General features: G+C 58.7%; 2 protein-coding genes across 5 annotated transcripts in view; both read right to left on the bottom strand.

Annotated features, from left to right (window-relative positions):
• Nucleotides 1–11,437: 11,437 nt before the first annotated feature.
• Nucleotides 11,438–16,759, bottom strand: CHMP6 (charged multivesicular body protein 6). The gene is made up of 8 exons (XM_054221803.1): nt 16,638–16,759; nt 16,206–16,315; nt 15,123–15,210; nt 14,427–14,513; nt 14,248–14,313; nt 13,892–13,972; nt 13,147–13,201; nt 11,438–11,766 (listed from the first exon to the last, which is right to left on the bottom strand). The coding sequence occupies exons 1-8, from the start codon at nt 16,698–16,700 to the stop codon at nt 11,714–11,716; spliced, it is 603 nt and encodes a 200-aa protein (XP_054077778.1). The 5' UTR covers nt 16,701–16,759; the 3' UTR covers nt 11,438–11,713.
• Nucleotides 16,760–18,756: 1,997 nt separating this feature from the next.
• The window catches only part of RPTOR (regulatory associated protein of MTOR complex 1), a 156,168-nt gene continuing 151,714 nt past the window's right edge, over nt 18,757–23,210 (bottom strand). For all 4 annotated transcript variants that reach the window (XM_054221548.1, XM_054221547.1, XM_054221550.1 and 1 more), the window contains 2 exons: nt 22,807–22,936; nt 18,757–21,310 (listed from right to left, as the gene is read on the bottom strand). In XM_054221548.1, the coding sequence (XP_054077523.1) occupies nt 21,242–21,310; nt 22,807–22,936 (199 nt within the window). In that variant the 3' untranslated portion in view covers nt 18,757–21,241. The remainder of the gene's footprint in view (nt 21,311–22,806; nt 22,937–23,210) is intronic.

Here is a 23,210-nt window from a genome sequence, read left to right as displayed (position 1 = left end):
TCCCATACCCCTCCGGTACCCCATTCCCCATCCCATACCCCATTCCCTGTCCTGTACTCCATCCCATACCCCATTCCCCATCCCACATCCCCACTATGCCCCATAACCTATCCTACGCCCCCTACCATACCCCTTACTGTAGCCCACGATACTCCACACTCTACCCCCACTTTACCCCATCCTGTATCTCCTGCTGTACCCCACATCCCTGAGATACCTCATGCCACAGTCCCTGCTGTACCCCCCACCCTCACGGTACCCCCCCAGGCCCGGTGCTGTGCTCCGTTCACAGTGTGGGTGGGGAGAAGAGCAGCCGTGGGTTTGCAGGGTGTTGGGGGAAAGACGGGGGCGCCGTCCAGGAGAGCAGAGGTGGGGTGAGCAGTCCCCCCACGGCACCTCACGGTGCTTGTCCTCAGCCCGGAGCAGGGCTCGGCCTGGGGCAACCAGCCCAAGCAGGAGGAGAGGCAGCCCCCGCCTGTCTCCTCGTTGCCCCCTCGCTGTCCCCTTGCTGTCCTCACACTGTCCCACCGCCTGGCCAGCCGGGAGAGCTGGGCTCACAACTCGTCACCCCGCAGGCACCGGGATTCCCCCGGGAGGCCCTCGCCAGCCCTGCCAGTCGGCAGGTCCCTGTGGGACGGTGAAGCTGTGGATCCCCGACCTTCCCGTCCCTCAGGCCACAGCAGCCACATTTGCACAGGTCCCGAGGGACGTGAGGAGCGGGGCTGTGTCCCGGAGCCAGCGCCCCGCGTCCCCCTGCCTTTGCAGCCCTCCCCACCACAGCTGCCGGAGTGTCCCTGTGCCTGTGGCCGTACAGATGAGGAATATCTGAAGGGCACCAGGCACAAACTGACGCTGGTGTCCTTGTCCTGGCCGTCGGCTCAAGCCCTCCTCTCCCTCCTCTCCCTCCTCTCTGCTGCGAGAAGTGGTGAAACAGTTAAGCAGCCGAGTGTGTTTTTCTCCCTCCATCAATTCCAAGAACAAGCAGCCCAAGTACCCGAGACGGTCGATACCTTGGCCCCAAACCTCCTGTTTCTATTCCCCTTGCTGCCTCCCGCTCTCCATCCCAGCCCGCGGAGGAGCAGGGGGGCCACCGAAGGCAACTGCTCACTCTGGCCACATTTGGGTCCCGTTTTGCCTTCTACCCCCTCAGAGGTTTCACACTCCAAAGGACAGGGAAGAATTTACGACCCCTGGGAAGGGTTTTTCTCATTTTTCTGGAGCAGCTGGCTAACACTTTCCCATGAGAGCTGAGAAAGAGGAGCGGTGATGGGACATAACCTCAGGGCCGGCCGGGAACAAGGCTGCCATGGGAGACGTTCCCAGAAGGGATGCCCGGCTGTGCCAACACAGGGACCTTGCAGTGCCCCTTCCCCGCTCGAGCCTGCTCCGTCCCGAGCTGGGTTGGCTCTGGGATGCTGCTGCCTCGGCCGGACACCGGCACCTCGCTGGCTTTCCAGTGCCAGCAAAGGATTTCAGCTCGAGCGTCCGGGAAGAGGGTGCCTCTACCCGCATCTCCATCACCTTATTTTTAGTTACGTTATGTAAGTTCTTCGCTACGTCATGGATGTGGGGGGTTCTTGCATCTAATTCCAGTGTGACAGCCCAGCAATTCAAACAAGCTGTTCCTCTGGTGAAGAAGATAAAAGGATTTGTAATTTCTCATAATAAAAGAGGCCTTTTGGGACGACCCTCAGAGAATCTCTCGCATCTAGGCCTGCTCTGAGACAGCCGCTCCACTTTCTTCCCATCCTCTGCTTCTCTTTATCCCCAGGAAACTGGAGTGCCGAAAACCTTTCTCCCTCGTTACCCTCCCTGCTCCCAAAGCGGGTCTTCGGCTGGAAGCAGGCAGTGATTTCTTGGTCTTACGTTAAGATTTGCCAAATTATAGTGGTCCCTGGCTTTTCCCATGTTAAAAAAAAGTCTCGATGGGCAACGGCCTCCCGGGGCTGGTCCGTGCTGCTGGTGCCCGCGGGGCCGTGCCGGAGCCCAGGGCAGAGCTGCCGCCCCGCAGCCACCCGGAGCACCCCTGGGAATTCGTGGCAGGAAAAACCTGCCGTTGCCTCGTGCCGTAACATTTGCTTTGATTGCCTTCTATTTTGTTTTTTTTTTTTTTTTTGTTGGGCTTTTTGTTGCTAGCTGTCGTTTTGTCAGGGTGATTCACTCCCCGGGGCCCGGCGGCAGCTGGAGCGTGCCCAGGGTAACCATGGTGGCAGAGTCCCTCGCGGGTTACCTAAATTCCCACGGCACCTCCCGACGCTTCCCGTGCCCTTTCGGAAGGCAGGGACCTTCCACTGCGGGGGCCGCGCCGGAGAAGCAAAACCTGGTGGGCACAACGTGGGACACCCCCCACACACACACACGCCGGGCCTTGAACACCAGTGGGATAAACAGGCGGCAGCCCGCCGTGATGGCCCCGCCAGCCCTGGAGCTCCGTCCCCGGAGCCATCCCTCCCCTCTGAGAGGTGGGGGTCTCTCCTGGGGTGACGGCGCATCGGCACACGCGGCACCGGCCACCTCCAGCCCCGGGTGGAGCGAAGTTGCTGTGGCAACCCCAGTTTATGTAATCCACCCCGCTCGGCTGCAGGTGTGGGGAGGAAATTGTGCTATTTTTGAAGTTTCATTAGGTTCCTTCTTAATTACCAGCGTGGCATCACGCCAGCTCTCTCCCGGCCGGGTCACGCGCCCCTGAGCGCCGCAGCGGGGCAGCGATGGCCGAGGGCAGCGGTGACACGGGGCAGCGGGGACAGGCAACGGGCTCCAGGGGGACAGGGGGTGCCCGCGTAGGCACCGCTCCCTCGGCCCGCGCCGGCAGAGCCACCAGCTCCTCTGGGGTTCCGGCGGGGCAGGATCGCTCTCGCCACTCACCGAAACCCGCGGCGGCGGGTGCGGTGGCTGCACGGGGCCGCAGGGAGGGAGGTGGCTGCAGGGCGACATAGCTGCCCAGGGAGGGGAGGACGAAGCTGCCCAGGGTCAACAGGAGCCGCCGCGTCCTCAGCGCCTCAGGAAAGCCTCCTGTGACAGAGGGGAGAGAGGAAAAACAAAGGTGGCACCCTCGTAGCTCTGAGGGTGACATGTCACCCGTTGATACAGAGAGGAGGAAACAGGGGTGTAACCCTCTGCTCCAACCAACCTCCCGCACCTCTGCCGGGAGCTGCAGCTCCAGTGCGGGTGTCCCGGCAGCTGCAGGCTCCGGCAAGGGCTCCGGGCGGTCGCTGCGTTCTCCTCGACACCTGGAAGGAAGACGGCCACAACCTCGGGCTGGCGGCACCCATGGCCCTTCGGTCCCTTTGCCTCCTTTTTGCTACGTGCTGAAAGGGGAGGATAAACCCCCCACCCCCCAGTGACCCCTGCGAACGGCTCGGGGCAGGCGCGTACCTGCGAGTGTCGACTTGTTAATGAGATTACCAGGAAATTTCCGGATTTCTGTCTCGGGCAGATGGCTTCCCCATCAGAGCCCTAAGCGCTGCCGCGGCGCAGTCAGCTGCGAGCCCTCTCCCTTCCATGCCAGGAGTTAGTTATTTCTAAAATAATTTAAATGTGATTTTTCTGACATCTGGGGGTCACTGGGGATCAGCCCCACGGGTCTGAGTAAAACCAAGCCGGCGCTTTTCCCCATCCGCCTTGCTGAGCCCGGACCCCAGCCTCCCCGGCTCTCTGCCGAGCAAGGGGGGGCTCCTCCTCAACGCCGCTTTTATTCGAGCACCTCACCAACCTCCGTGGGAGCCGGGGCAGGGAACCCCACGCCAATGCCCAGATCTCCGGAGCCACCCCCCAAACCACGGCTTGGCTTTTCCCAGACGGCACTCACCGGGACGCCGCCAAGAACGGCGGCGGTGCCCGCTGGTACCCGTCACCGTTCGTACCGGTGAGCGCTGGTCCCTCCACCACCGCGGGCTCCACGTCCCTCGAGCGTGCAACGGCGAGTGTGCAACTTTGGATGTGCCACCTCCAGCGTGTCGGCCCTCTGCTGCCTCGAGGCACACGCGAGTTTGCACCCGCAGGGTCAGGACTTAAGAGTTGTCACAGAACTGGAGATTCCCTGCCTGGGCCAGCGGCTCTCGGCCGGCTAAACCCCCCCCCGAGCACCACCGCAACTCGAGTAAAGCCTTTTATTGCGGATTAGCAAAGGATGAACAATTCAGGCTCTTCTTTGAGCGGGTGGGAGCTGCAGCACTGAAACCCAGCGCAGAGTCAGCGGTGACAGCGGTTTCCAGCTCCTGCCTCGCGCTTTGTGAGGACTCGCGGCGGGTCGGGCTCAGTTCTCAAAGGAGGAAACTGAGGCACGGCGGAGAGGAGTAACCGCCCCCAGTCATCCCGAGCAGGTTTTCCCTAATGCCGTTGGAAGCAGCATCCGAACCTGACTCCCCGCAGTGAAAGTTGCTGTTTCCAGGTATTTGTATACCAGGAACTGTTTTGCTCAGGGATGTGGCACCGCAGCTCTTTAGCTGTGCTGCTCCCTGCCCCGGAGCATGGCCCTGCTTTGGGCGAGGGACACCCCAGGTGTCGGGATGCAGCTCCACCATCACCATCCTTTCCGGAGCAGCGGCTCGGTGCTGCAGCTGGGGTCAGGTCTCGTCACCGGGGTCACTAATGGCAATAAAATAAGCGGTGGCCATGGGGAGGGAGAGTGGGCTGGGGGAGGCGCTGGCAGGGCTGGCACAGCTCTAGGGACGGACCCCAGGACGCCCCCACGCCTGCTCCCGCATCCTCTGAGGGCGTGGGACGCCGAAGGCAGCGCTTTGGTGGTGGGTGGTTGGGACACTCTTGCTGCCCGCGTCAAAGCTGGGGTGGTGACATAAACCCGGTGATGCAGAGCACGGCCCGGGCAGCCCCCAGCGCCCACTGCCCGGCTGGGGGGGACGGGGACCTGCTGGCATGGCCCCTGCAGACCCCCGCGCCCCTGCCGGCCCCTGCGGCGATGGCTGCGGGCAGGGCGCGGGCAGAGCCAGCCGCGGTGGCAGGGGTGATGGCGGAGCCTCGGCTCTCCCGGGAGGCTCCTGGGGAGAGCAAGCGCAGGGAGGAGCCGGAATGACGGAGGAAACAGGGAGTGGGTGGGAGAACAAAGCGCTGCGGATGCCGAGAGCTGTGCTGGGGACTGGGAAGATGGAGGGAGCGGAGGCACCGAGTGGGATGGGGGAGGCAGTCGCTGCTGGAGCAGGGGAAGGGGCAGTGGGGCCGGCACCAGCCGTGGGAGAGACGGACGGGTCCCTGGCCATGCTGCCTTCCATGGGACCAGGGGGGGCTTGGAAGGGAGAAATCTCTGCTCCAAAGCAAACCCAACCTCTGCTCAGCCACGGCGGGGTGGGAGCAGGCAGGGGTGTGGGGCTGCGTGCTCCAGAGGAGCCCCCGAACGCCAGCGGTTCCTCCCAGCGCCCAGGCTGCCGCAGCCCCGAGCCCCTCTCGCTCCTCGGCTGCCCCGGCTCCTGCTTTCATGAGTGAGTAATGCCGAACTACACCTCGCTAAGGAGCTCTCTGGGGATACTTCTGAATAACAGGAATAGTTTATGTGATTTGCATAATTGGCATGATGGGATTTCGCATCACGTTGCTGAACTCGGGGACGTGTGCGTGGCAGCGCCTCCAGCCAACGCCTTGCACGGGCGCCCCGGGTGCTGCAGGGCTTTGGGTGCTGCCCCCACGCTGCCCAGCCCCTGCTGCTGAGCAGGACCCGGCGGCTCTTGACGGGGGGCTGAAGGGACAGGATCGGGCCCCGCTGCCATCGCCTGCCCTCTCCCTGCCCGCCGTCACCTCTCCTTTCCCACCAAGCCAACACCGCTCCGGTCCGAGACCCCACAGCCCCACAGCACCCTCGGCCACGTTCGCTTGGTCGGTGGCCGCGTCCGATGGGCCGGGTCAGGCTGTCGCAGCCCAAACCAGCTCCGTGGCTGCAGCAGAACCGCGGCTTCTCGGGGCCGAAGCACACAGCTCCCAATTCCCACCACTCCCCTTCCAGCCCCGCAGCCCCCCAGGTCCCTGCGCGGCGCCGCCGGCCTTTCTGCGCGGCTGGGTCACGCAGGAGCGTTGTCTACCCTGGGTTCAAAGGCACAGCCGCGGCCCCAGGACCGCTCGCCACTCCTTTCCTCCTCTCGCTAACTGTCGGGCGGCGACTTGCTCCAGCGCCGGGTGCAACCCGGCATCACTCCGTCTGGGAGCACGTGCCGAGAGCAGCCGGTGCCGGGTGACAGCCGAGGGCTGGGGACCATCAGTGACCTGCAGGGACACCCAGCGCGGGTCCACGGCCTCTCAAAGGACTGGAGGAGCCACATTCCACCGCGGGGCAGGGAAACCATCCCTCTTTGGGGGAAACAGCAGAAGTGGGTGACCGGGGAGGGGGGCAACCGCCATCTCGCCGTGCTCCTTCTACCCATCTGGCGGTGGGTCTGGCTTCCCCCCGAAGGTGAAATTCTGGCTCTCCCACGTCAGAGCAGTCACTGCCGGAGCATTTCAGCCGCTGCCAAGCACCGCCGTACACCGACAGCTCCCGTCTAGCGCTAAGAGCCAGCAAAGGTCACATTCCCGAACTCAGCCGCGCAGCTCGCTAACAAATCTGCTTTGTTCCCATCACTGCTCTAATTAGGAAATTGCGCTGATTTTTTTTTTTTTTTTCCCACAGTTGAACTATCAAAACTCAGGCTTGTTCTCTGCCAGAGCCTCTTCCATCTCTCGGCTGGTGACTCAGCGTGACACCAGGCCACTTAAAATATGCGAACAGGGAAAAGGAAGGAGCCAGCGGCGGATTCCCCGGGGGTTCTGAGCGTGCAGCCGGGGCTGGGGGCGGGGAGGGGGGGTGGCATTGCAAGGCTTTGAGTGCAAAACAAACCACCAGCCGTGCCACCCCCAGCACCCTGGGCTCCCCCTCTCAGTGCGGGGCAGGGCGAGTTCGGTGTGCGAAGCGATGAAGAAGAGAAGGAAAATGGAAGACACCCCCTTGCAAACCTCTCCTGTGTGCCTGATCCCGACTCAGGGTTTTCCAGAGAGGGTGGGGGGATGCGGTGAGGGTGTTCCCAGCAGGGTGGGAGCCAGCCCCACCGCCCCCCGTCCCCTCCCCGTGCACGGTGCCCCAGACAAAAAGCACGGGACCCAGCCCAAAGGCCTGCACAGCAGCCGCCAGCGGGATTTTTCAGCTCACTGTTTCTTTTCTGTGGGTGTTTCAGGAACCATTTGAGGCAGCGGGGCACGCACCGGTGTCGGGGGGTGCAGCCGTGTCCGGGGGGTGCCGGCAGCCCCTCTGGCTCCACAGGCAGCGCCGCCATCCAGCTGTGTTGGCATAGAAACTACCACAGCTCTGCCACGGCGTCGCTGCGCTACACAATTAAATTAAACACCCAGTGAAAGGGCTGCTGCCATTTAACGAAGAGGAGGGGGAGAAGCCTTTGCCCCAAACCAGCTCCCCGAGCACCGCGGGGGTGGGCTGCAGAACGGCAAAACAAAGCCCCAGCGAGAGACCGAACAGCGCTGATGCCCAGCGGCTCCGCTGCCTCCCGGACACCGTTGAATAAGAGTCTATTTAAAGGCAGCGCGGCTTGTGTAACGCTGGCAGTAATTCCCTCTCCCCCACGGCCTCACCCCGCTCCCGGGGGTGCCGGCAGGAGCAGGGTCCCCGCAGGCAGCGTCCCCCGGCTGGGGACAGGGACCTTCCCCGTGGAGGGGAGCGGGGAACCGGCAGCGCTCGTCCCTCGCCCCGGCCGGGCCAGGACCCCACATTGCCACGCAGGTCACGTTAAATGCCAGGGCGGCTGGAAATGCCACCGAGGTGCCGGCAGCCGTGCGGGGAGGAGCGACAAATCACTGCTCCTCTGAATGCGACGGGCCTGAAACTCGCTGTCACCTTTGTCTCCGCGCTGTCTGTAACTGGCTGGTTTGCCGCGGCGTTTGTCTGGTGGCCCAAACCTTGCCGGTGCCTCCGGCAAGGAGCCAGGGCCGTGCCAGGGCCGGGGGTACCGGAGGGGCTCCGGGGGGGAGCAGAGGAAGCAGCGTGAGGTTGCCTGTATTCTCCAGGGTTTAATTAGCAACGAGCAGCGCTGCCTCAAAGACTTTCTTCGAGGGAGGACACTCCTCTGTTTAACTAAACATCTGGCCAACTAAAACACAGCTGGAAGAGCTCCGCGCTCAGCTCGCACTGCGGGGTGCCGGCTCCCACCCGCTGCCACAGCTGAGCGGGTGCTGGGAGTGTTAATTAAACACCGTTAAACACGGCGCAGCTGCTTTCCCAGGGACACGGGACCCCCCCAGCACCTCCTCCGGCAGGGATAGACCCCGGGGGTGGGGGAGACCCGCCGGCATCCCACTGCTCCCAACAGCAGGAGAGACGTAAATCCAAAACCATGAGGAATCAGCGGGTGCCAAAGCACCAGCCGGTGGCTCAGAGACAGCCCTGGCGAGGGTCCCTTGTCCCGTCCCCGTGGTGGCACTCGAGGACCGAGCGTGAAGGTGGTGCTGCCCTACGGCTCCCGCAGAGGGTGCCCCCGGGATCCGTGCCCGTTTGAAGGGGGGACGGTCACACATGGTGGGGTGGGGGGGGACGACGAGACAACCCCGCTGAGCTGCAGGCAGCAAATCCTGCCCAGGGAGGGGAACCCAGAGCCAGCGTGGCCAGGACGACACGGACCCTCCTGCGATTCCAACGGAGCCACAGGCTCCCCGCGAGCCCAGCATCCAGGTGCAGGCTGGTTATTGCCGAGTTTGTCAACAATCCCAGAATAATTCTTGCAAAAATACCTCCTAGTTCAGCTTCACCGCCAACCCAAGGGTGGGAGGGCTGCCTTTCCAAACAGCCCCCCGGCTCAGTGTTGGGGTGCACCCATTGCTCCCGGTGCCCGGGAGAGCCCTTTTCCCCAGGGAGCCATTTCTCTGGGGAGCCCAGAGGGTGACAAGGGACAAGGCAGGGACAGGCCGGCAGCACAGGCAGGGGCTGCTCTGCCTTCGCAGCTACAACAGGGCGCACAGGGTGTCCCACACCTCTCCAGCTCCTCCGTACGCGACTCGCAGCCGTGCTGGGGCTATGGGGATGCGGCTGCAGCGGGTACAGACGAGCCCTCCCTGGTCAGCCGGGCAAACTGGGCTGTTTTTCTATCGCCCACGGAGCCTGGTCTGAAGTTTCCTGCCCACATCTCTCCCAGGAGCAGGGGGGGACGAAGGGGAAGGAGGAGGAAGGCAAGTCTTGCTCATCCAAAACATTTACTGTGAAAACACGAGGCTGGAAGAGGAATCGGTGAAACCATTAGAAACGGTTTATTGTTACAGCACACCACAGAGGTCACACACCACTCCTGGCTCTTCCTCCCAAGGAGACACAGCATAATCTGTTTGGTGCAGGGATTACGAGAGGAAGCTGCTGGCAATCTGCTCCAAACTTTCCTGTTAGTTCAGTAAACGGCCTCTTTACTGCGTTAACAAAGGCGAGGAGCTGCATTAACCCCTTCTGCACAAACCCCTCCCGGGGCCAGCTGCCCCCCGAGAGCGCAGCAGCTCCGGACCAGCTTCCCCCGGGGACAGTCAGCTCCCGTCCCTTTTGCTGCTGGGACGTTCAGGAGCAGGATGCGGAGCACAGAGACCGCGGCGATGTGTCCCAACCCTGTTTAACAGGGCTTACACAAAGCGCTCGCGGCAAACGCTGAGCTCCCAGGAAAGGTCCCTCCGAGACCTTACTGGGAGAGTCCGGCATTCGCTCCTATGAATTACAAATTAAATAGGGCAAAACGAAACACGGCGACACCAGGCGAGCAACGGACTGAAGGAGCCTTGAAGGAAAAACGTTGTACAAAATGCTACAGCCCGTGCGGATGAAGACAAGGCTCTCTCTGGTGGAACAGGCGCGCACTGCAAGGATGGTCTTAGGGAAATATGTTTTCTCTTTGCCTAGAGAAAACACATCCCAGGAGTGCAGAGCAGGACACGGCCCCGTCCCGTCTTCACTCCGGTTGGGCCAAGGCTTCGGCTGTTCCAAACACAGGCCAGGGGAACCGTCGCCTTCAGCGAGGGCACAAGGAGCAGCTCAAACCCGCTCGGCTCCTTCCAGAGAAAGTCCTTTGCTCAAGTCGCACTGGTCAGTCAACATGGGTCCAAGGCTTGCGGGACCCCGGCTTTGTCAGGAAACACTAATGAAGAGAGGGAGCGAGTGGAACCGAAAGCAGGGCAGCTCCAAGGTGCACGCTGCCTTGAGGACACACGCGCGCAGGAGGACGAGGATGCCCCGGCCAGGCTTTGGAATGTAACAAACGGAGATGACACGGAAAGCACGACTCAAAACCAGAGCTGCTGCTGGCCCATCACCACATGGAGAGCAGCACGGTCTCTGGGATTACTTAGTATTGTCTAGCACCAGATCACACAACCCCAAAGACAGTCACTAAAAGTCTCCAAGGACCCTCTGGGTCCTTCTTCTGCTGTCGCAGAAAGAGGGATTAAGGGTTGTGGTTTCAAGAACGTAATAAATAAAGATCTGCAGTGTCCTGAAGAGCATCTGCAAGCTGGCGAGTAAGCTTGCTTCCAAGAACAGCTAAATCTGCCCACCAGCTGGCTGACCAGGCACCTCTCCAAGCGCTCCGTCATCCCTGCTGACCCCGCTGAGCACCAGACCATCCTCCCCAGTGTGGGCTCCGGAGGAACTGGTCTCCTTTGGAGTGTTGATTTAAGAAGCTTCATGCCTCGTGTCCAGTACAGAACGAGCCCCATGTTTACCCCAGCCTGACCCCTCCTGTCCCCGACCCTACGAGGAAATGTCAAACACGAGCTGACGGCTGGAAGCAGAACCGATCTCAGCCCGTCTGAACGTTGCAAAGGTGAACTCTGATGGTGGGGCAGAGCCAACAAGGGACGACTCCTGGCTCATAAGAAGATTCCTTGCTGTAATTTTAAGAGGCTCATCAGATTTCTGCCACCCTGGCTCTCACTCAGCACCAGAGGCAGGCAGAGCAGGATCCGAATGGGAATGGTTAGTGACCGCCTGCGACTCGCACCCAGGCAGAGGCCAGCTCTTCACCTCGCACCGAGAGCGGCTTTTCCCCCAGTAAGCGCCGCTGCCAGCGAACGCAGAGCCAAGCAGGCGCTCTGGACTTTGCTCAAGCGCACCGCCCTCACGCGTGAGCTGGTTTTACACAAGGCTGACAGAACCGTTCTCAACCCGCAGCACGAAGCGTCGCTGCCCGTGGAAGCCCAGGCTGGCTGCGCCCTGCCCGTGCCCCCTCACCGCCTCGGACATGCCAGCCGGTCTCGCTTACACGGGGACAAGGGACACCAGCAGCCGTGCCACAGACAGAACCAGAAGAGAAGCAGAGGGACGCAGAGGAGCACAGACACCGAGGGCTCCCGAGAGCAGCAGCTCGTTCTTGCCCGGGACAGCCGCTGTAAACACACGATGGCTCCGAGGGTGCGACTTCCTGGGGATTCAGGCAGAGCAAAGGCAGATCTACCCCTGAAATCAAACCTAAAGCAAGCATTTGGCTTCCGAAGTTTTAGAGTTGTTGTTTAATCCCGAGACAGCGCAGCTGAGTGAGTTTAGAATTTAAGTTACAAAAAAAGAAAGCACTAGAAAATAATCTTGATACAAGAGCAATAATCAGCTGAGGTTCCCCACCCTGCAACAGGGAATCCTGCTCCACGATCCGCCCAGCACAGCTGGGATGCTGCCAAGGCATTGCTTGTTCCCAGCACACGCTGGGATGGCAAACTGTCCTGGGTGAAAGTTATGTGGGGGAATCCCCAGAAGTGGGAGTTAGGATGCTGCCACCAGTTCTGGTTTTGGCTTGTTCTTGACGGGTGACGCTTCTGTGGAAGAAAGAGAAACTTGTTACAGAAACGGAGAACAAATAGTCTCCAGTCACCTGCAGAAGAACCAGGACTCGCAATCCACTTCTCTGTAGAGCAACAAATGCTTGCACAGCACCTGAACTAATAAAAGTTCGTTAGAAATAATTCCACATATCCAGGACGCCCCTCTTTTTCACAGCACCTGAAGAATTAAACCCGTTTCAGAACACACCCAACACAACCCCAGTAAGCCCCAGCCCAGCGACGCAGACGGAGGGCAGCGCGCAGCCAGGGCAGCCTGTGTTTTGTTTGGCCGTCCCGCTGCCAGCGCACAGAGCTGACATCTGATCCATGTTTACTAGCAAACAAGCACTAAAAAGAAACCAGGCCCGTTCCCCACATCCCACATTTCTCCCGGGCAGGTTTCACACAGAGGAACTGGCTTCTCACAGCTCCCGGTCTCCACAAGCAGGGAAGTCCAGCTTCAGCGACCGACAATTCGGAGTTCTGCTGTCCCGGGAGACAGACTCTTTCCCAGTTTGCCTTCTGGCACCCAGCTGAGTCCAGCTCTACCTCACCCTTTGTCTCCAAGGGCGGGCTCCACCTTCAGCTCTCCAGCATGGACAGACACCTGGTAACGCTCCGGGAAGACTCCTTCCTCTCCAGCCCAACAGTGCCCATTTGCTCACTCTGTTCCATGAGCTCTCTCGCTCTTCCCTCTCCGCACCCAGTGCGCAAACCCTGCCGCTGAGGCTGCGGATCGCTCAGGAGCAAACGCACGGGTAGCATCACTTTGCAGAGCTGACGCTCCGACAGTCCTGGAACAGTGGGGCTCCAGCGGTCCTCATCCAGCTGGTGCAAAATTACCGTTGTTACGTGAAGCAAGGTCACAAGAGCTACGAGTTGTCAGGAACCTCAGTGAAATCCAGTTCCGTGCAGTGTGACTGCTAACATCCGTGGTCACAACAAATTGTTGCTGCGCAGCAGCACGTTGCGACAACACGCAGGGGACCAGTTCGGGTGTCGTCAGAAAGCCTTGCCTGGGTCTAGAGGAGAGCCAAGGAAGGAGTTCCTCGTGGAGCTTCCCAATGGAACACACACTGGGTGTTTCAAGGCAGCGGGCAGTCTCACGGCATGTACAAAGCGTGACTTAACAACAGCAGACGTAACAAAAAGGAACTCCTCAAGAGGAACAACTAGATGCTGACTGAACAAAGAGACTATAGAGCCTTGGGTCCTTTATGGTGAGGGGGTTTGTCAGAGCCCCGAACAACAGGGCTTTAAATCACAAAGTTTCTATTCCTTCCCATTCGCCAGGACAGTACTTACAACAGGAGAGGGTCTCAGACTATGGCACAGAACTGAGAAGAAGGATGAGAGCATATAAAGAAAGCGTACCTGGGATCTTTTCTGGGAGTGGCTCAGAAGGAACTTCTGGAAGCTCCATCTGTTCCTGCAAGAACATTAAAGACGACACATGACACACACCCCACGTACCAGGCAGCGGTCACAGACCCTTGTGCCAGGGCTCTGTGCAAAGACTGTCTGGGAACAGAAGAACATTAAGCGACTTCTCATACGGACTTACATCTGCCCCAGAGATGCAGGAAGGGTTACGGGCTTCAGTACTGCCCAGTACATGAGAACAAGGGTTATTTTAATTATTAAATGAGACTTAATAGGACCCTGTATTAACTACAAGTCCCCTCAAATCAATGCCAGCTGCAGATCCTCTCCACCTCAGCCTCCACTGGCTACATGTTTCCTACAGTGGAGCCACGTCGAGCCCGTGTTTGGAAGAGCCACAGGCACCACAGGGATGGGGGACGGCAACACACACTGACTGCTGCTATCTGGGCATGACCCAGGGCTTTCAAGATCTTCCTCTGGTGAAGTGGAAGAGATATCCAGTAAGAACAGAGATCAACTGACTGCAACAGACGGCAAATACAGTACCACCCTTAAAAGCATCCCATTTTTAAATGACACCTGCGTGTGGAGTAATTAGTTTGATCTTTGACGACACAATGATCGGGCATAAACAGGTATTACTATTGAGAGCGGGAAAAAGATACTTTCTCCCCTATTACAAACAGCTTCCTGAAAATGACATTTAAAGTAATTCCAAGAACATCAGTCCTACCTGAGTAATAGCGTTTAATTCTTCTAGAATGGCATCTTCATCTTCCTCAGTCAGGCTGCCAGCCAGTAACTCATCTATTTGCTATGAAAGAGAGGAAGAGACACGTTCCAGTCAACAACAGCGCAGCAGAAGCAGCTCTGTGGCTTGTAGCATGGTACATGCGCACGGGGGAGCAATGTGAACCTGGGGTGAAGGGGTACTTGGAAAACTAACAAAGATAAATTTTCTGCAGGCGACTGAGATGTAATTCCCAACCTGATCGCCTACAAAGTAAGTCTGGGAACACAGCGCACACCAAAGAAACTCTGCCTGGCAGGTTGTCTCTGCTCACAACTACTCACGCACACAGTACATACCCTCTGGTACTCCACAGCGTCTTGAGTTTCACCTATTATTCTTTCTACTTCTTCTATTGACATAACCTGAAGAAAAGAACCCAAAGTCCATGTGTCAGAGAGGTCTGCAGGGCTACAAACACCCAGGACTCTGCCGAGACCAAGGCAAGAGCGCACTCAGCTGACCTGCTCGCACATACCTGGTGCATTTTGTTCAGACATTCATTGCCTATTTTCAGGCCCTCGATGACCTTCATTTCAATCTGGGTGAATTCAATATCCTGGACCTGAAAGAGAAAGAGGAGGACACATCACAGGCTGTCACATTCCCATCGTTAGCCAGAGACACACCGCCAAGATCCCCAGAGAAACTGCAAGGAGACCTCACTCAAGAGCCCTTTCACTAGTGAACAAAGATTAAATTATACCGGTAGTAAGAACACGCACACAAAAAGCTGCAGGCAGCTACAAAAGCACATCCAACAGCCCTTTAACTGATTTTCTAGCTGACAGTCTAAGCTGAGGCCACAGTTTCCACAGCCACCCCAGAACAAACACATCCATTCCTGAAATCACAGTACCGAGGCGAAGCCCGAGGAAGTGCCTACTGCAGCTGTCCACACTGTGACTAAAGTTTTACTAATTCACAAAACATCTGTGTCATCCATAACCTGCACTATAACCTCAAAACACACTCACCAGCGGATTCTTTAGGGAAGAGTCACGGTGCACAGATGATTTCAGAGACATCTGCCCATCGGACAGAGGGCTAAACCCCCGTTAGGACTTAAAATGCAATTCCACACAATCGAAAGGAACACCCACCCCAGGAGAGAGACTTGTACCGAGCGCACGCAGCGGCCACTCGCAGCCTACAGCGACTGCTTCTCGCTTACCATCCGCTCCAAGTTGCTGATTTGGTTTTCCGTTCTATCTAGAAGTTGCTCTTGGTAACGCTTCTTCTTTAGCAAGAGCAAGGCTTTTCTGCAAGAAAACAGGAGGAGGAAAACTCAGCACAGGAGAAAGCAAATAAGTCTAAAAGAACCACATCAAAGCCATCTTTGTGCTTTTTTCAAAAGAAGGCAAAACCATGTGCCAATTAAATGACAATTCTGAACTGCTCCTGTGAAGAATAAGGATGAGCAAATCATAAATTTGCTAACCTGCTACCTGAAAATCTAGGCATATTTGTCGTGGATTAGGACTTCACTGGGCCGGTTTTGCTCTAGCAATGCAAAACAAAGTCCTTGCCACAAAAGGCTTGTGATACACCCTCACAACCAGGCGTAAGGGACAGCCACTGACTGCGGCACAGAAATAGAACCACTTTTTGAAAACCTGTTTTAAACACCAGCTGTGGCACACAGGCAGACAGTCTCTCCTGGTTGTAAGTAGAATCACAGAATGGTTTGGGTGGGAAGGGACATTTAAAGGCCATCCAGTCCCTCCCCCTGCCCTGGGCAGGGACATCTTCAACTGGATCAGGTTGCTCAGAGCCCCGTCCAACCTGGCCTGGGATGTTTCCAGGGATGGGGCAGCCACAGCTTCTCTGGGCAACCTGGGCCAGGGGCTCACCGTGCTCAGTGTAAAAAAGTTTTTCCTTAAATCTAGTCTAAGTTTTATTCTTTACAAAGTTCTGTAGAGTTCTATACTCTTCTATAAAGTATAAAACTTTATACTTAAAGCATTCAGTATAAAACTTCAAACTCAACTTCTGTTCTCAAAGAAGACCCCGTAAATGCCTCCACAGCCATCGACACCTACGACTGGGTACCGATCCCTCTCCGGGACAGGGGGTATTTAAAGAACGGGCAGATATAAAAGACAGTGCTTGGCGACGGGGTTTGGCAGTGGCCTTGGCAGTGTCGGGCTGACGGATGGACGCGATGATCCCAGAGGTGCCCCCGACCCCACGGTTCTGTGCCTGTCACCCTCCTCCGGCCCGGCCCGGCCCGGCCCCCCCGCTGCCCCTCACTCACTCCCGCTTCCCGTCCTGCAGCAGCTGCCGGGCCAGGGCGCGCTCCCGCTGCAGGCTGAGGCCCACCCGCCTCTGGAACTGCTTCAGCTTGTCCCGCTGCTGCTTCAGTTGCTGGGGAGGGAGGGACAGAGACGGGCCCGGTCACGGCCCGCGCCGCGCACAGGCCGCACACCGGCACCGCCCCAGCGGCCGCCCTCACCGCCCCGGCCCCTCACCGTCCCAGCGGCCGCCCTCACCGCCCCGGCCCCGGCCCCTCGCGGCCTCGCCCCCGCCAGCGCGGGGACCCGGCGACCGCCGCCCCCCCCACCCCCGGAGCCGGCAGCGCCGCGGGGCCCGGGCGCGGGGCGGAGCGGGCAGGGCCGGCGGCCGCCCGGGGACAGCGGCGCGGCCGTTCCCGGCACTGCCCGGGCCCGGTCCCCCCGCCGGGTCTCACCAGCACCGCCTTATCCTGCTCCGTGACGCGGCTCCGCCGCTTCCGCCCGAAGAGGTTCCCCATGGCGCCGCCGCCGCCGCCGCTCCTGCCCCGGGCGGCGCGGCCGCCCCGCCCCCGGCACCGCCCCCCGACGGCGGCCGCGCAGGGCCCGGCCCCGCAGAAGGCGAAGGCGAGCGGAGGCGGAGAGCGCCGCCAGGGGGCGCTGTGGGGGCGCTATGGGAATGGGCGGAGAAGGATGCCGGGAGCGGGGGGGGTAGGGGATGGGGGAGTATAGGGGATGGGGAGGTATAGGGGATAGGGATATAGGGGATGGGGAGCTGTAGGGGATGGGGAGCTATAGGGGATAGGGATATAGGGGATGGGGAGCTATAGGGGATGGGGAGCTATAGGGGATAGGGATATAGGGGATGGGGAGCTATAGGGGATGGGGAGCTATAGGGGATAGGGATATAGGGGATGGGGAGCTATAGGGGATGGGGAGCTGTAGGGGATAGGGATATAGGGGATGGGGATATAGGGGATGAGGAGCTAGGGGATGGGCGGTATAGGGGATGTGGGGGTGCAGGGGATGAGGGGATAGTGGATGGGGGGCTTGTGGATGGGGCTGTAGGGCCTGGGGGCTATAGGGCTAGGGGCGCTATAGGGGATGGAGAGCTATAGGGGGTGGGGTCTGTAGCAGGTGGGGTGCTGCAGGGCAGAGGATGGGGCGCTGGGGGGAGCTGCAGGGCTGTGGGGTGGAGAGCAATGGAGACCCGCCCCCCCGTCCCCGCCTGCCCCTGCAGGGACCCGGCGCTGTGTCCCCGCGTCCCCGCGTCCCCTCACAGGGCGGGCTCTGGCGCCGCCCGGGGCCTGGGGTCCCTGGGGGCGGTCGGAGCAAAGGTGGCCCCAGCACAAAGGGCCTGATGGCGGGGAGGGGGCCGCAGCGGGGGCCGGGCCGGGCCGTGGCGGTGGCCGTGGCCATCACTTCATTGGGCCTATGGGCCCCAGCGGCTCTCGCCAAGGGCAGCTCCGAGCCTTTCACCCCGAGGGGTGGGAATCCCGCCCCCCACCGCTCCCGCTTCCAGAGCCGTTCCCACTCCCCTCCCCGTCTGCTTCCACAGCCCAGTCACCACCCCCGGGCGGGGGTTCGCTGTGGTGTCCCCCTAAACCCCGATGTGCCCCCCAAACTTCTCTCTGCCCCCCAAATCACTCTGTGCCCCCCCAAACCCCGTGCTTGCCGAGCCCGAGCGCGGTTATTCCCGGCTGCCCGCAGCCCGGCGCTCCCCGGAGTGACCGAAGCTCCAGCCCTGCCAGGCCGGGTGCCACAAAATGCCCTTTTTTTCCTTGTGGGTTTCACTCGGGATCACCCAACCGCTCGCTCTGCGCAGCCCCCGCACCCCTAATGCCTGCCCTCCTGAGAGCGGCAGCCGGGCCGAGGGGAAAAATAACAAATAAAACCGTGCGGAAAGTGGTTCCCAGAGCCACGTCCCCGGCGATGCCGAGCCCCTCGGACGCCCTGTGCCGTTTCACCCTACCATGGCCGTCACCCCAAGGGGCAGCGGGGACACGGCCCACCTCTCGGTGGCTTTGATGGTCACCCCAACAGCTCTTCCTGCCCGCCCTTGTCCCTCATGGTCTCCATCCTCGGCGTCCGGCCGGGAGAGACGCCCTGGCCACCCGTGCCATTGACACTGGGACAGGAACGTGTGGTGCTGGTGGGATTGGGGGGTCTCGGCCGGGAGCCAGCAGGGTCACTGCACCGACGGCAGGGATGTGCTGGAAGGGGACAGGAGGGGACAGAGCCACGCAGGCCCTCGGGACGAGGCCAACAGCCCCTGTTCCCGTGAACGTGCCGCGGCCAGCGCTGGAGAGCTGGAGCTGGGGCTGGGACGCACCCGCAGGCCCCTGCGGTGCTGCCGAGCAGAGACGCCGTGTTGCTGCCCGGCCCCAGCAGCAGCGATCTGGGACCACACACGGGCTTTCGCCCCGGATCCCCACGGGAAACGGCCGCTGCTCCGTGGGGAAACCGCCCTGAACCACACAGCCCTCACCCAAATCCAACGCGGTTCCCTCTCGAGCCACAGCTGCCCCCCCCCGACTCCTGCCCCAGACAACAATCCTCAGACCGGGCAGTGTTTCTGCGTTTATTTTTTATTAACCATTTATTTGTTTGTAATTATTTTACTCTCACATTACAATCGTGTGGTTTTTTAATATTTTTTTTTTTTTAATTTTTATTTTTGTAAAATAAATAGAGATAAGTGAACTTTTTAGATAGGATGCTCTCCAGATCCTTGGTTAAACTTCATGATTGAATCTCTGCATCAGACCTGTGATAGCGCAGCCCGCACACGCACACGCTCAGATGAAGCCCAACAGGCCGAGTTGGATAAAAACCCACCTCCCAGGGGGCGGTGGGGAGCCCAGCCTCGCCTTTTGCCAGGTGTTTCTTGTTCCTTTAATGAATACACTGATACGAGTTAAAAATCTATTGTTTTTTAAGCTGTGTATGTTAATGGGTTACGTGTAGACCCCAAGCCCTGGCTCCATGCTTGCCGGCAAGCTCCTCGCTGGCCCCGGGGCGGGCAGGGTGATGGAGACGCTGGGACCAACGCCGGAGCAACACGGGAGCGGGTCGGGAAGAGGCACAGCTCTGTTAGACCATAATTAACTTCTGGTAACTTAAAAGTGGACTTTTAGGTAGTTTTTTTCTGAAGTTTAAAGCCTTTGATTCATCATCCTGTGAAGTGGCCCTCGGCCTCCCTGCCATGGGCGGGAGGACAGTGACGGTGCTCAGGGCAAGGACGCAGCGCCCAGCCGTCGGCCTCTGCGCCAGCTCCGTGGCCCGAGGCCCCTCACCGAGGGCAATGCCCAGCCATGCGTACGGCACTTCGCACTGGGCGTCCCCGCAGCGAGCCCGGGGCAGCCAGCGGGACAACCCCACCGGTGACCCGGCTGCCTCAGCGCATGGAGGAAACAAGATTATCTGGTGTACAAGGAGCAGTGACGGGTCACACGCCACGGCAGAGGTGAAGCCGCTATCCGTACAGGGAGAGAACATTTCTCACCCCTTCCATCATTAGTATTTCCTTCCCCGTCGGCCTCATCGCTGGCAGCGTTTGCTGGGAGCCCACGGCCCCTGTGATACCGGCTGGAAGAAAAACTGGGGACTTCTGGACTCAGCAGGTCAACCTTTGCTGCCGCAGTGACTTTTGCACGGCACAAGTTCTGCTCTTGGCCAGCGAAATCGCACCTTGGCAGCGCCTGAAAGAAACCTGCCCTTTGGCTTTGCCGCCCCCTTCCCCACACCCGTCTCCAGCCCATCACGGTTTTCAAGGGACAGAAACATTCATTATTCAGACACAGAAGGTGCGGAAGGTGGAGCAGGCTTTCCCCCAGAGAGCTGGGACAAGGCTGTTTTGCTCAAAGCAGGATGACCCGCTGTCTTCCCCCTCCCTTAGTGATTCTCTTGTGCTCAGACCACGTGCGGGTACGTGCCCCGTTCTGCAGGGACAGAGAGACAAGCCACAGCCACGTCCACGCCACGTGTGCGGCTGCAAACACACAGCAGCAAGTGTGCAAATTCTCCTGACCATCACCTTGCCGAATATTTGCGTACTGGAGCGAGACGAAAGCCCGTGGCTTGAACCCGGAGCCTGCCTTGCTGCCTGGGCAGCGCTCCCAGGCCATCAAACGTGTTTGTGGAGTTCACTGTGGGCAGAAGGACAGGGACTGCAGAAGTAACGGTGACCCAGACGCACCAGACCCCCCCACCAGCACCGTGTGCTTGGGCGGAAAGTGGTGACATGAGTGACTTGCTCCAGGCTTGTTGGGACGTCAGAGATGCCCGTTCTCTTTCTTCCCTCTTCTTCCTGTATGTGCAACCTCACAGTACGGTGGCATCCTGCCCTGCTCCTGTCACCTCCTCACGCCCCTTTCCTCAGGATCCCTGCTTCCCCTTGCCACCAAGTCGCCTTCTGTCTCTCCTTTCACTGCAGAGGACGCTGCAGAGGGGACGAGGTTCACGCAGAGGAGACACTTTCCTGCCTGCCTTGCCCAGGCTCATCAGGGCAGGAGAACGTAACGCTGTTCTGCAGCCAGAGAGCTTGGGTCTTGCTGCCCCGGCGGAGGATTTTCTGTTTGGCACAGGGTAGGAGGCAGCCGGAGGGGTCCCGTGGTCCGGTCGAGCGCCCGGAGCTGTAGGTGAGTCCTGACTTCAGTCCTTATAGCAGCCCACGCTCCAGCAAAACAAAGAAACAAAGACTACAACAGAAAGCCCTTTTCAAGGGCATTGCCTCATCCAGTCCTTCCAAGCTCAGGAGCCGTGTTTCTAACAGAGAAGCCAACCACTGGAAACAAAAATAAAATGTTCCTTTTCTGTAGCTTTTAGAGGATATAGCTGGGAAAAGAAAAAAAAAAAACAACAAAAAAACCCAAAAAAGGAGATTGTCTCTCTTCCCCTTGTCAAAATCATCAGTAGCTAAGTCAGAAAAAAACGTTCAAGTTATGGATGCAGCAGCAGCCAACACTAAACATTCAAGTCGATAATTTCACTATGTACATTAGGGGTGAGACACGGCCCTGCCCGCTGGGACTCCCTTCTCCAGTGCCGCTGCCACCAGCCGTTATCTGATCCGCTTCTCCACCGAGTACACCGAGATGTAGTAGTCATTGCTTCCGACTGCCAGATGAGGCTGCAGAGAGAGCAAACCGGGATAAACGTACAGGTGTCACGCAGTAACGAGAGGCACAGCACGGGCAACATGGTAACGGTCGACATTTTCAGCAGTAACACCCAGATGCTCGAAAGCTCTTAAGTGCATCTGCCAACGCAGCTCTGACGACATTCCTGCCAGCACCTACATCGTCCCAGCGAGTTATATACCCATTTCAGCCAGAGGGAAAAATTATGATGACGATTAGTTGCCAACCGCTAACATAATTTTTGTAAATGACTGCAAATCTGCTAGTTAGGGACGGTCGCCTGGACTGACAATCAGCATTCCCCACACGGAGCGGCCCAGGAGCAATCCCAGCCGCGGGGACGGGGCTGGACAGGGCTTTGTTTGCTGATTTAAAGAGCAAAACGTTTCCAGCAATCAGCCGCTTCCTTCTCTGTCCCCCCAAACCATCGGACAGCAAAACCGCTGTTTAGCTTTGTGCAAAGCGGCTTTTCAAAAGGCAGGAGGAGATGAGCTTCCCCTTACTGGTGCTGCCTTTGGGGTGTAAAACGCAGGAAAAGCGCCTTCCCCCTCCCTGCCCGGCCGATACAGATCGCAGGACAGCACGGCGCTTCCCTCTGCCTCTCTTTACCATTCCCACCGCTCTTTCCCGTTACATATTAAATATTTGTGTTCTGATCTGCAGGTTTCTAAAATAACCCTCTGTCTAAATGCCTTCTTTAACCTCCTCCTGCTCTTCCCATCCACTCGCGTTTTCCTAGGCTTTCAGTCTCCTTCATTTATTCTCATCTCTGGGTGAGCAGCAGCCCGTAATACAGACGGGCACCTGCCTCCTAATTAAGTAGCAACCAGATTCTCTCTCTAATGACTACTGCAGAGCCACCTCAGCTGTGACATATTCCAAAATTTCCTCTTTACTCTGATTAACTCTAGAGTTTATCAGCTTATGCCTTTTAATTTTTGCAGTTCTCTCATTTTTCTGACGCGCAGTTTTCCTGCTGCACAGCATCAGGTCCTCCGAAAGCCTTACATAAGGCGGTGTAAAAGCCGCCCTGGAGACACAAGGGCGAGCCTGCCGGCTGCAGGAGAAGAGGCGTGGAATAAATAAGAACATGAAATTTTGCGTGTTGGAAGTGAGAGACTGCTCCTCTCCGCAAATTCCAGACAAATTCACCTCGGACACCTTCTGTGGCAAGAGCTACAGCGAGAGCTAAGCCCGGCTGCGGTCCCAGAGCGATGGGATGAAATGGGAACAGGATATCAAGCCGATCTGCAAGTAAGGAGGGCTCAGCCGCCGGCAGTCCTGTTCCCATCATAAACCAGCAGCACTGGCACCGCCAGCGTGCTCCTCTGGAACAGCCGGGAGGACAAGCCCTGAAGGACCCGCGGCTCAAAGCACCCTCAGAAGAGCAGGCTGTGCTAGAGGAGTCTCTGCGCCTTTCTCTCTTCCAACACGGCCATTAACTAAGAAATGCAAATTCCCCAATCCAAAAAGAGAGAATACAGACCCAGTGAGGATGGAAAGCCAGGCAGCTGATGGCTCCAACTCTCTGTCCCATAAAACCATCGTAGTATTTGATATTGTTGATCAGCTCCCCGTTTCCATTGTAGATTGCAGTGAACTGATTCATCGAGCCACTGGAAGGGAACCAAGAGAACACGGTGTCACCGAGAAAGCTGTGGTAACACCAATATTGTTGCCTTCAGCCCCCTTTCCAGCCGTGTCGACCTGAGCTGTTCATCAGATTGCGCGCGATGATTTCTTACAAGCGGGGAGACTGACTCTAACTGTACCATGGCAACCTCCGTGCAGAGATTCACAGAAAGGCTGGAACCACAGTTACCTGTTCCACTGCAGGGCTGAGACAGAAGACACAAAGAGCTGATGCACACACGCACCGGGAGCAGGTCC

This window comes from Rissa tridactyla, chromosome 15, assembly GCF_028500815.1.
Source record: "Rissa tridactyla isolate bRisTri1 chromosome 15, bRisTri1.patW.cur.20221130, whole genome shotgun sequence".
Taxonomy (NCBI): Eukaryota; Metazoa; Chordata; class Aves; order Charadriiformes; family Laridae; genus Rissa; species Rissa tridactyla.
The sequence above is the reverse complement of the archived record's forward strand: the minus strand, read 5'-3'. Positions and strand labels throughout refer to the sequence as shown.

Coding starts and splice junctions, on each gene's coding strand:
- CHMP6 (XM_054221803.1), bottom strand. CDS start 16,700: ATGGGGAACCTCTTCGGGCGGAAGCGGCGGAGCCGCGTCACGGAGCAG. Junction 16,316..16,637: donor AGCAGGATAAGGCGGTGCTG/GTGAGACCCGGC, acceptor CTCCCTCCCCAG/CAACTGAAGCAGCAGCGGGA. Junction 14,514..15,122: donor TCAGCAACTTGGAGCGGATG/GTAAGCGAGAAG, acceptor TTTCTCTTTCAG/GTCCAGGATATTGAATTCAC.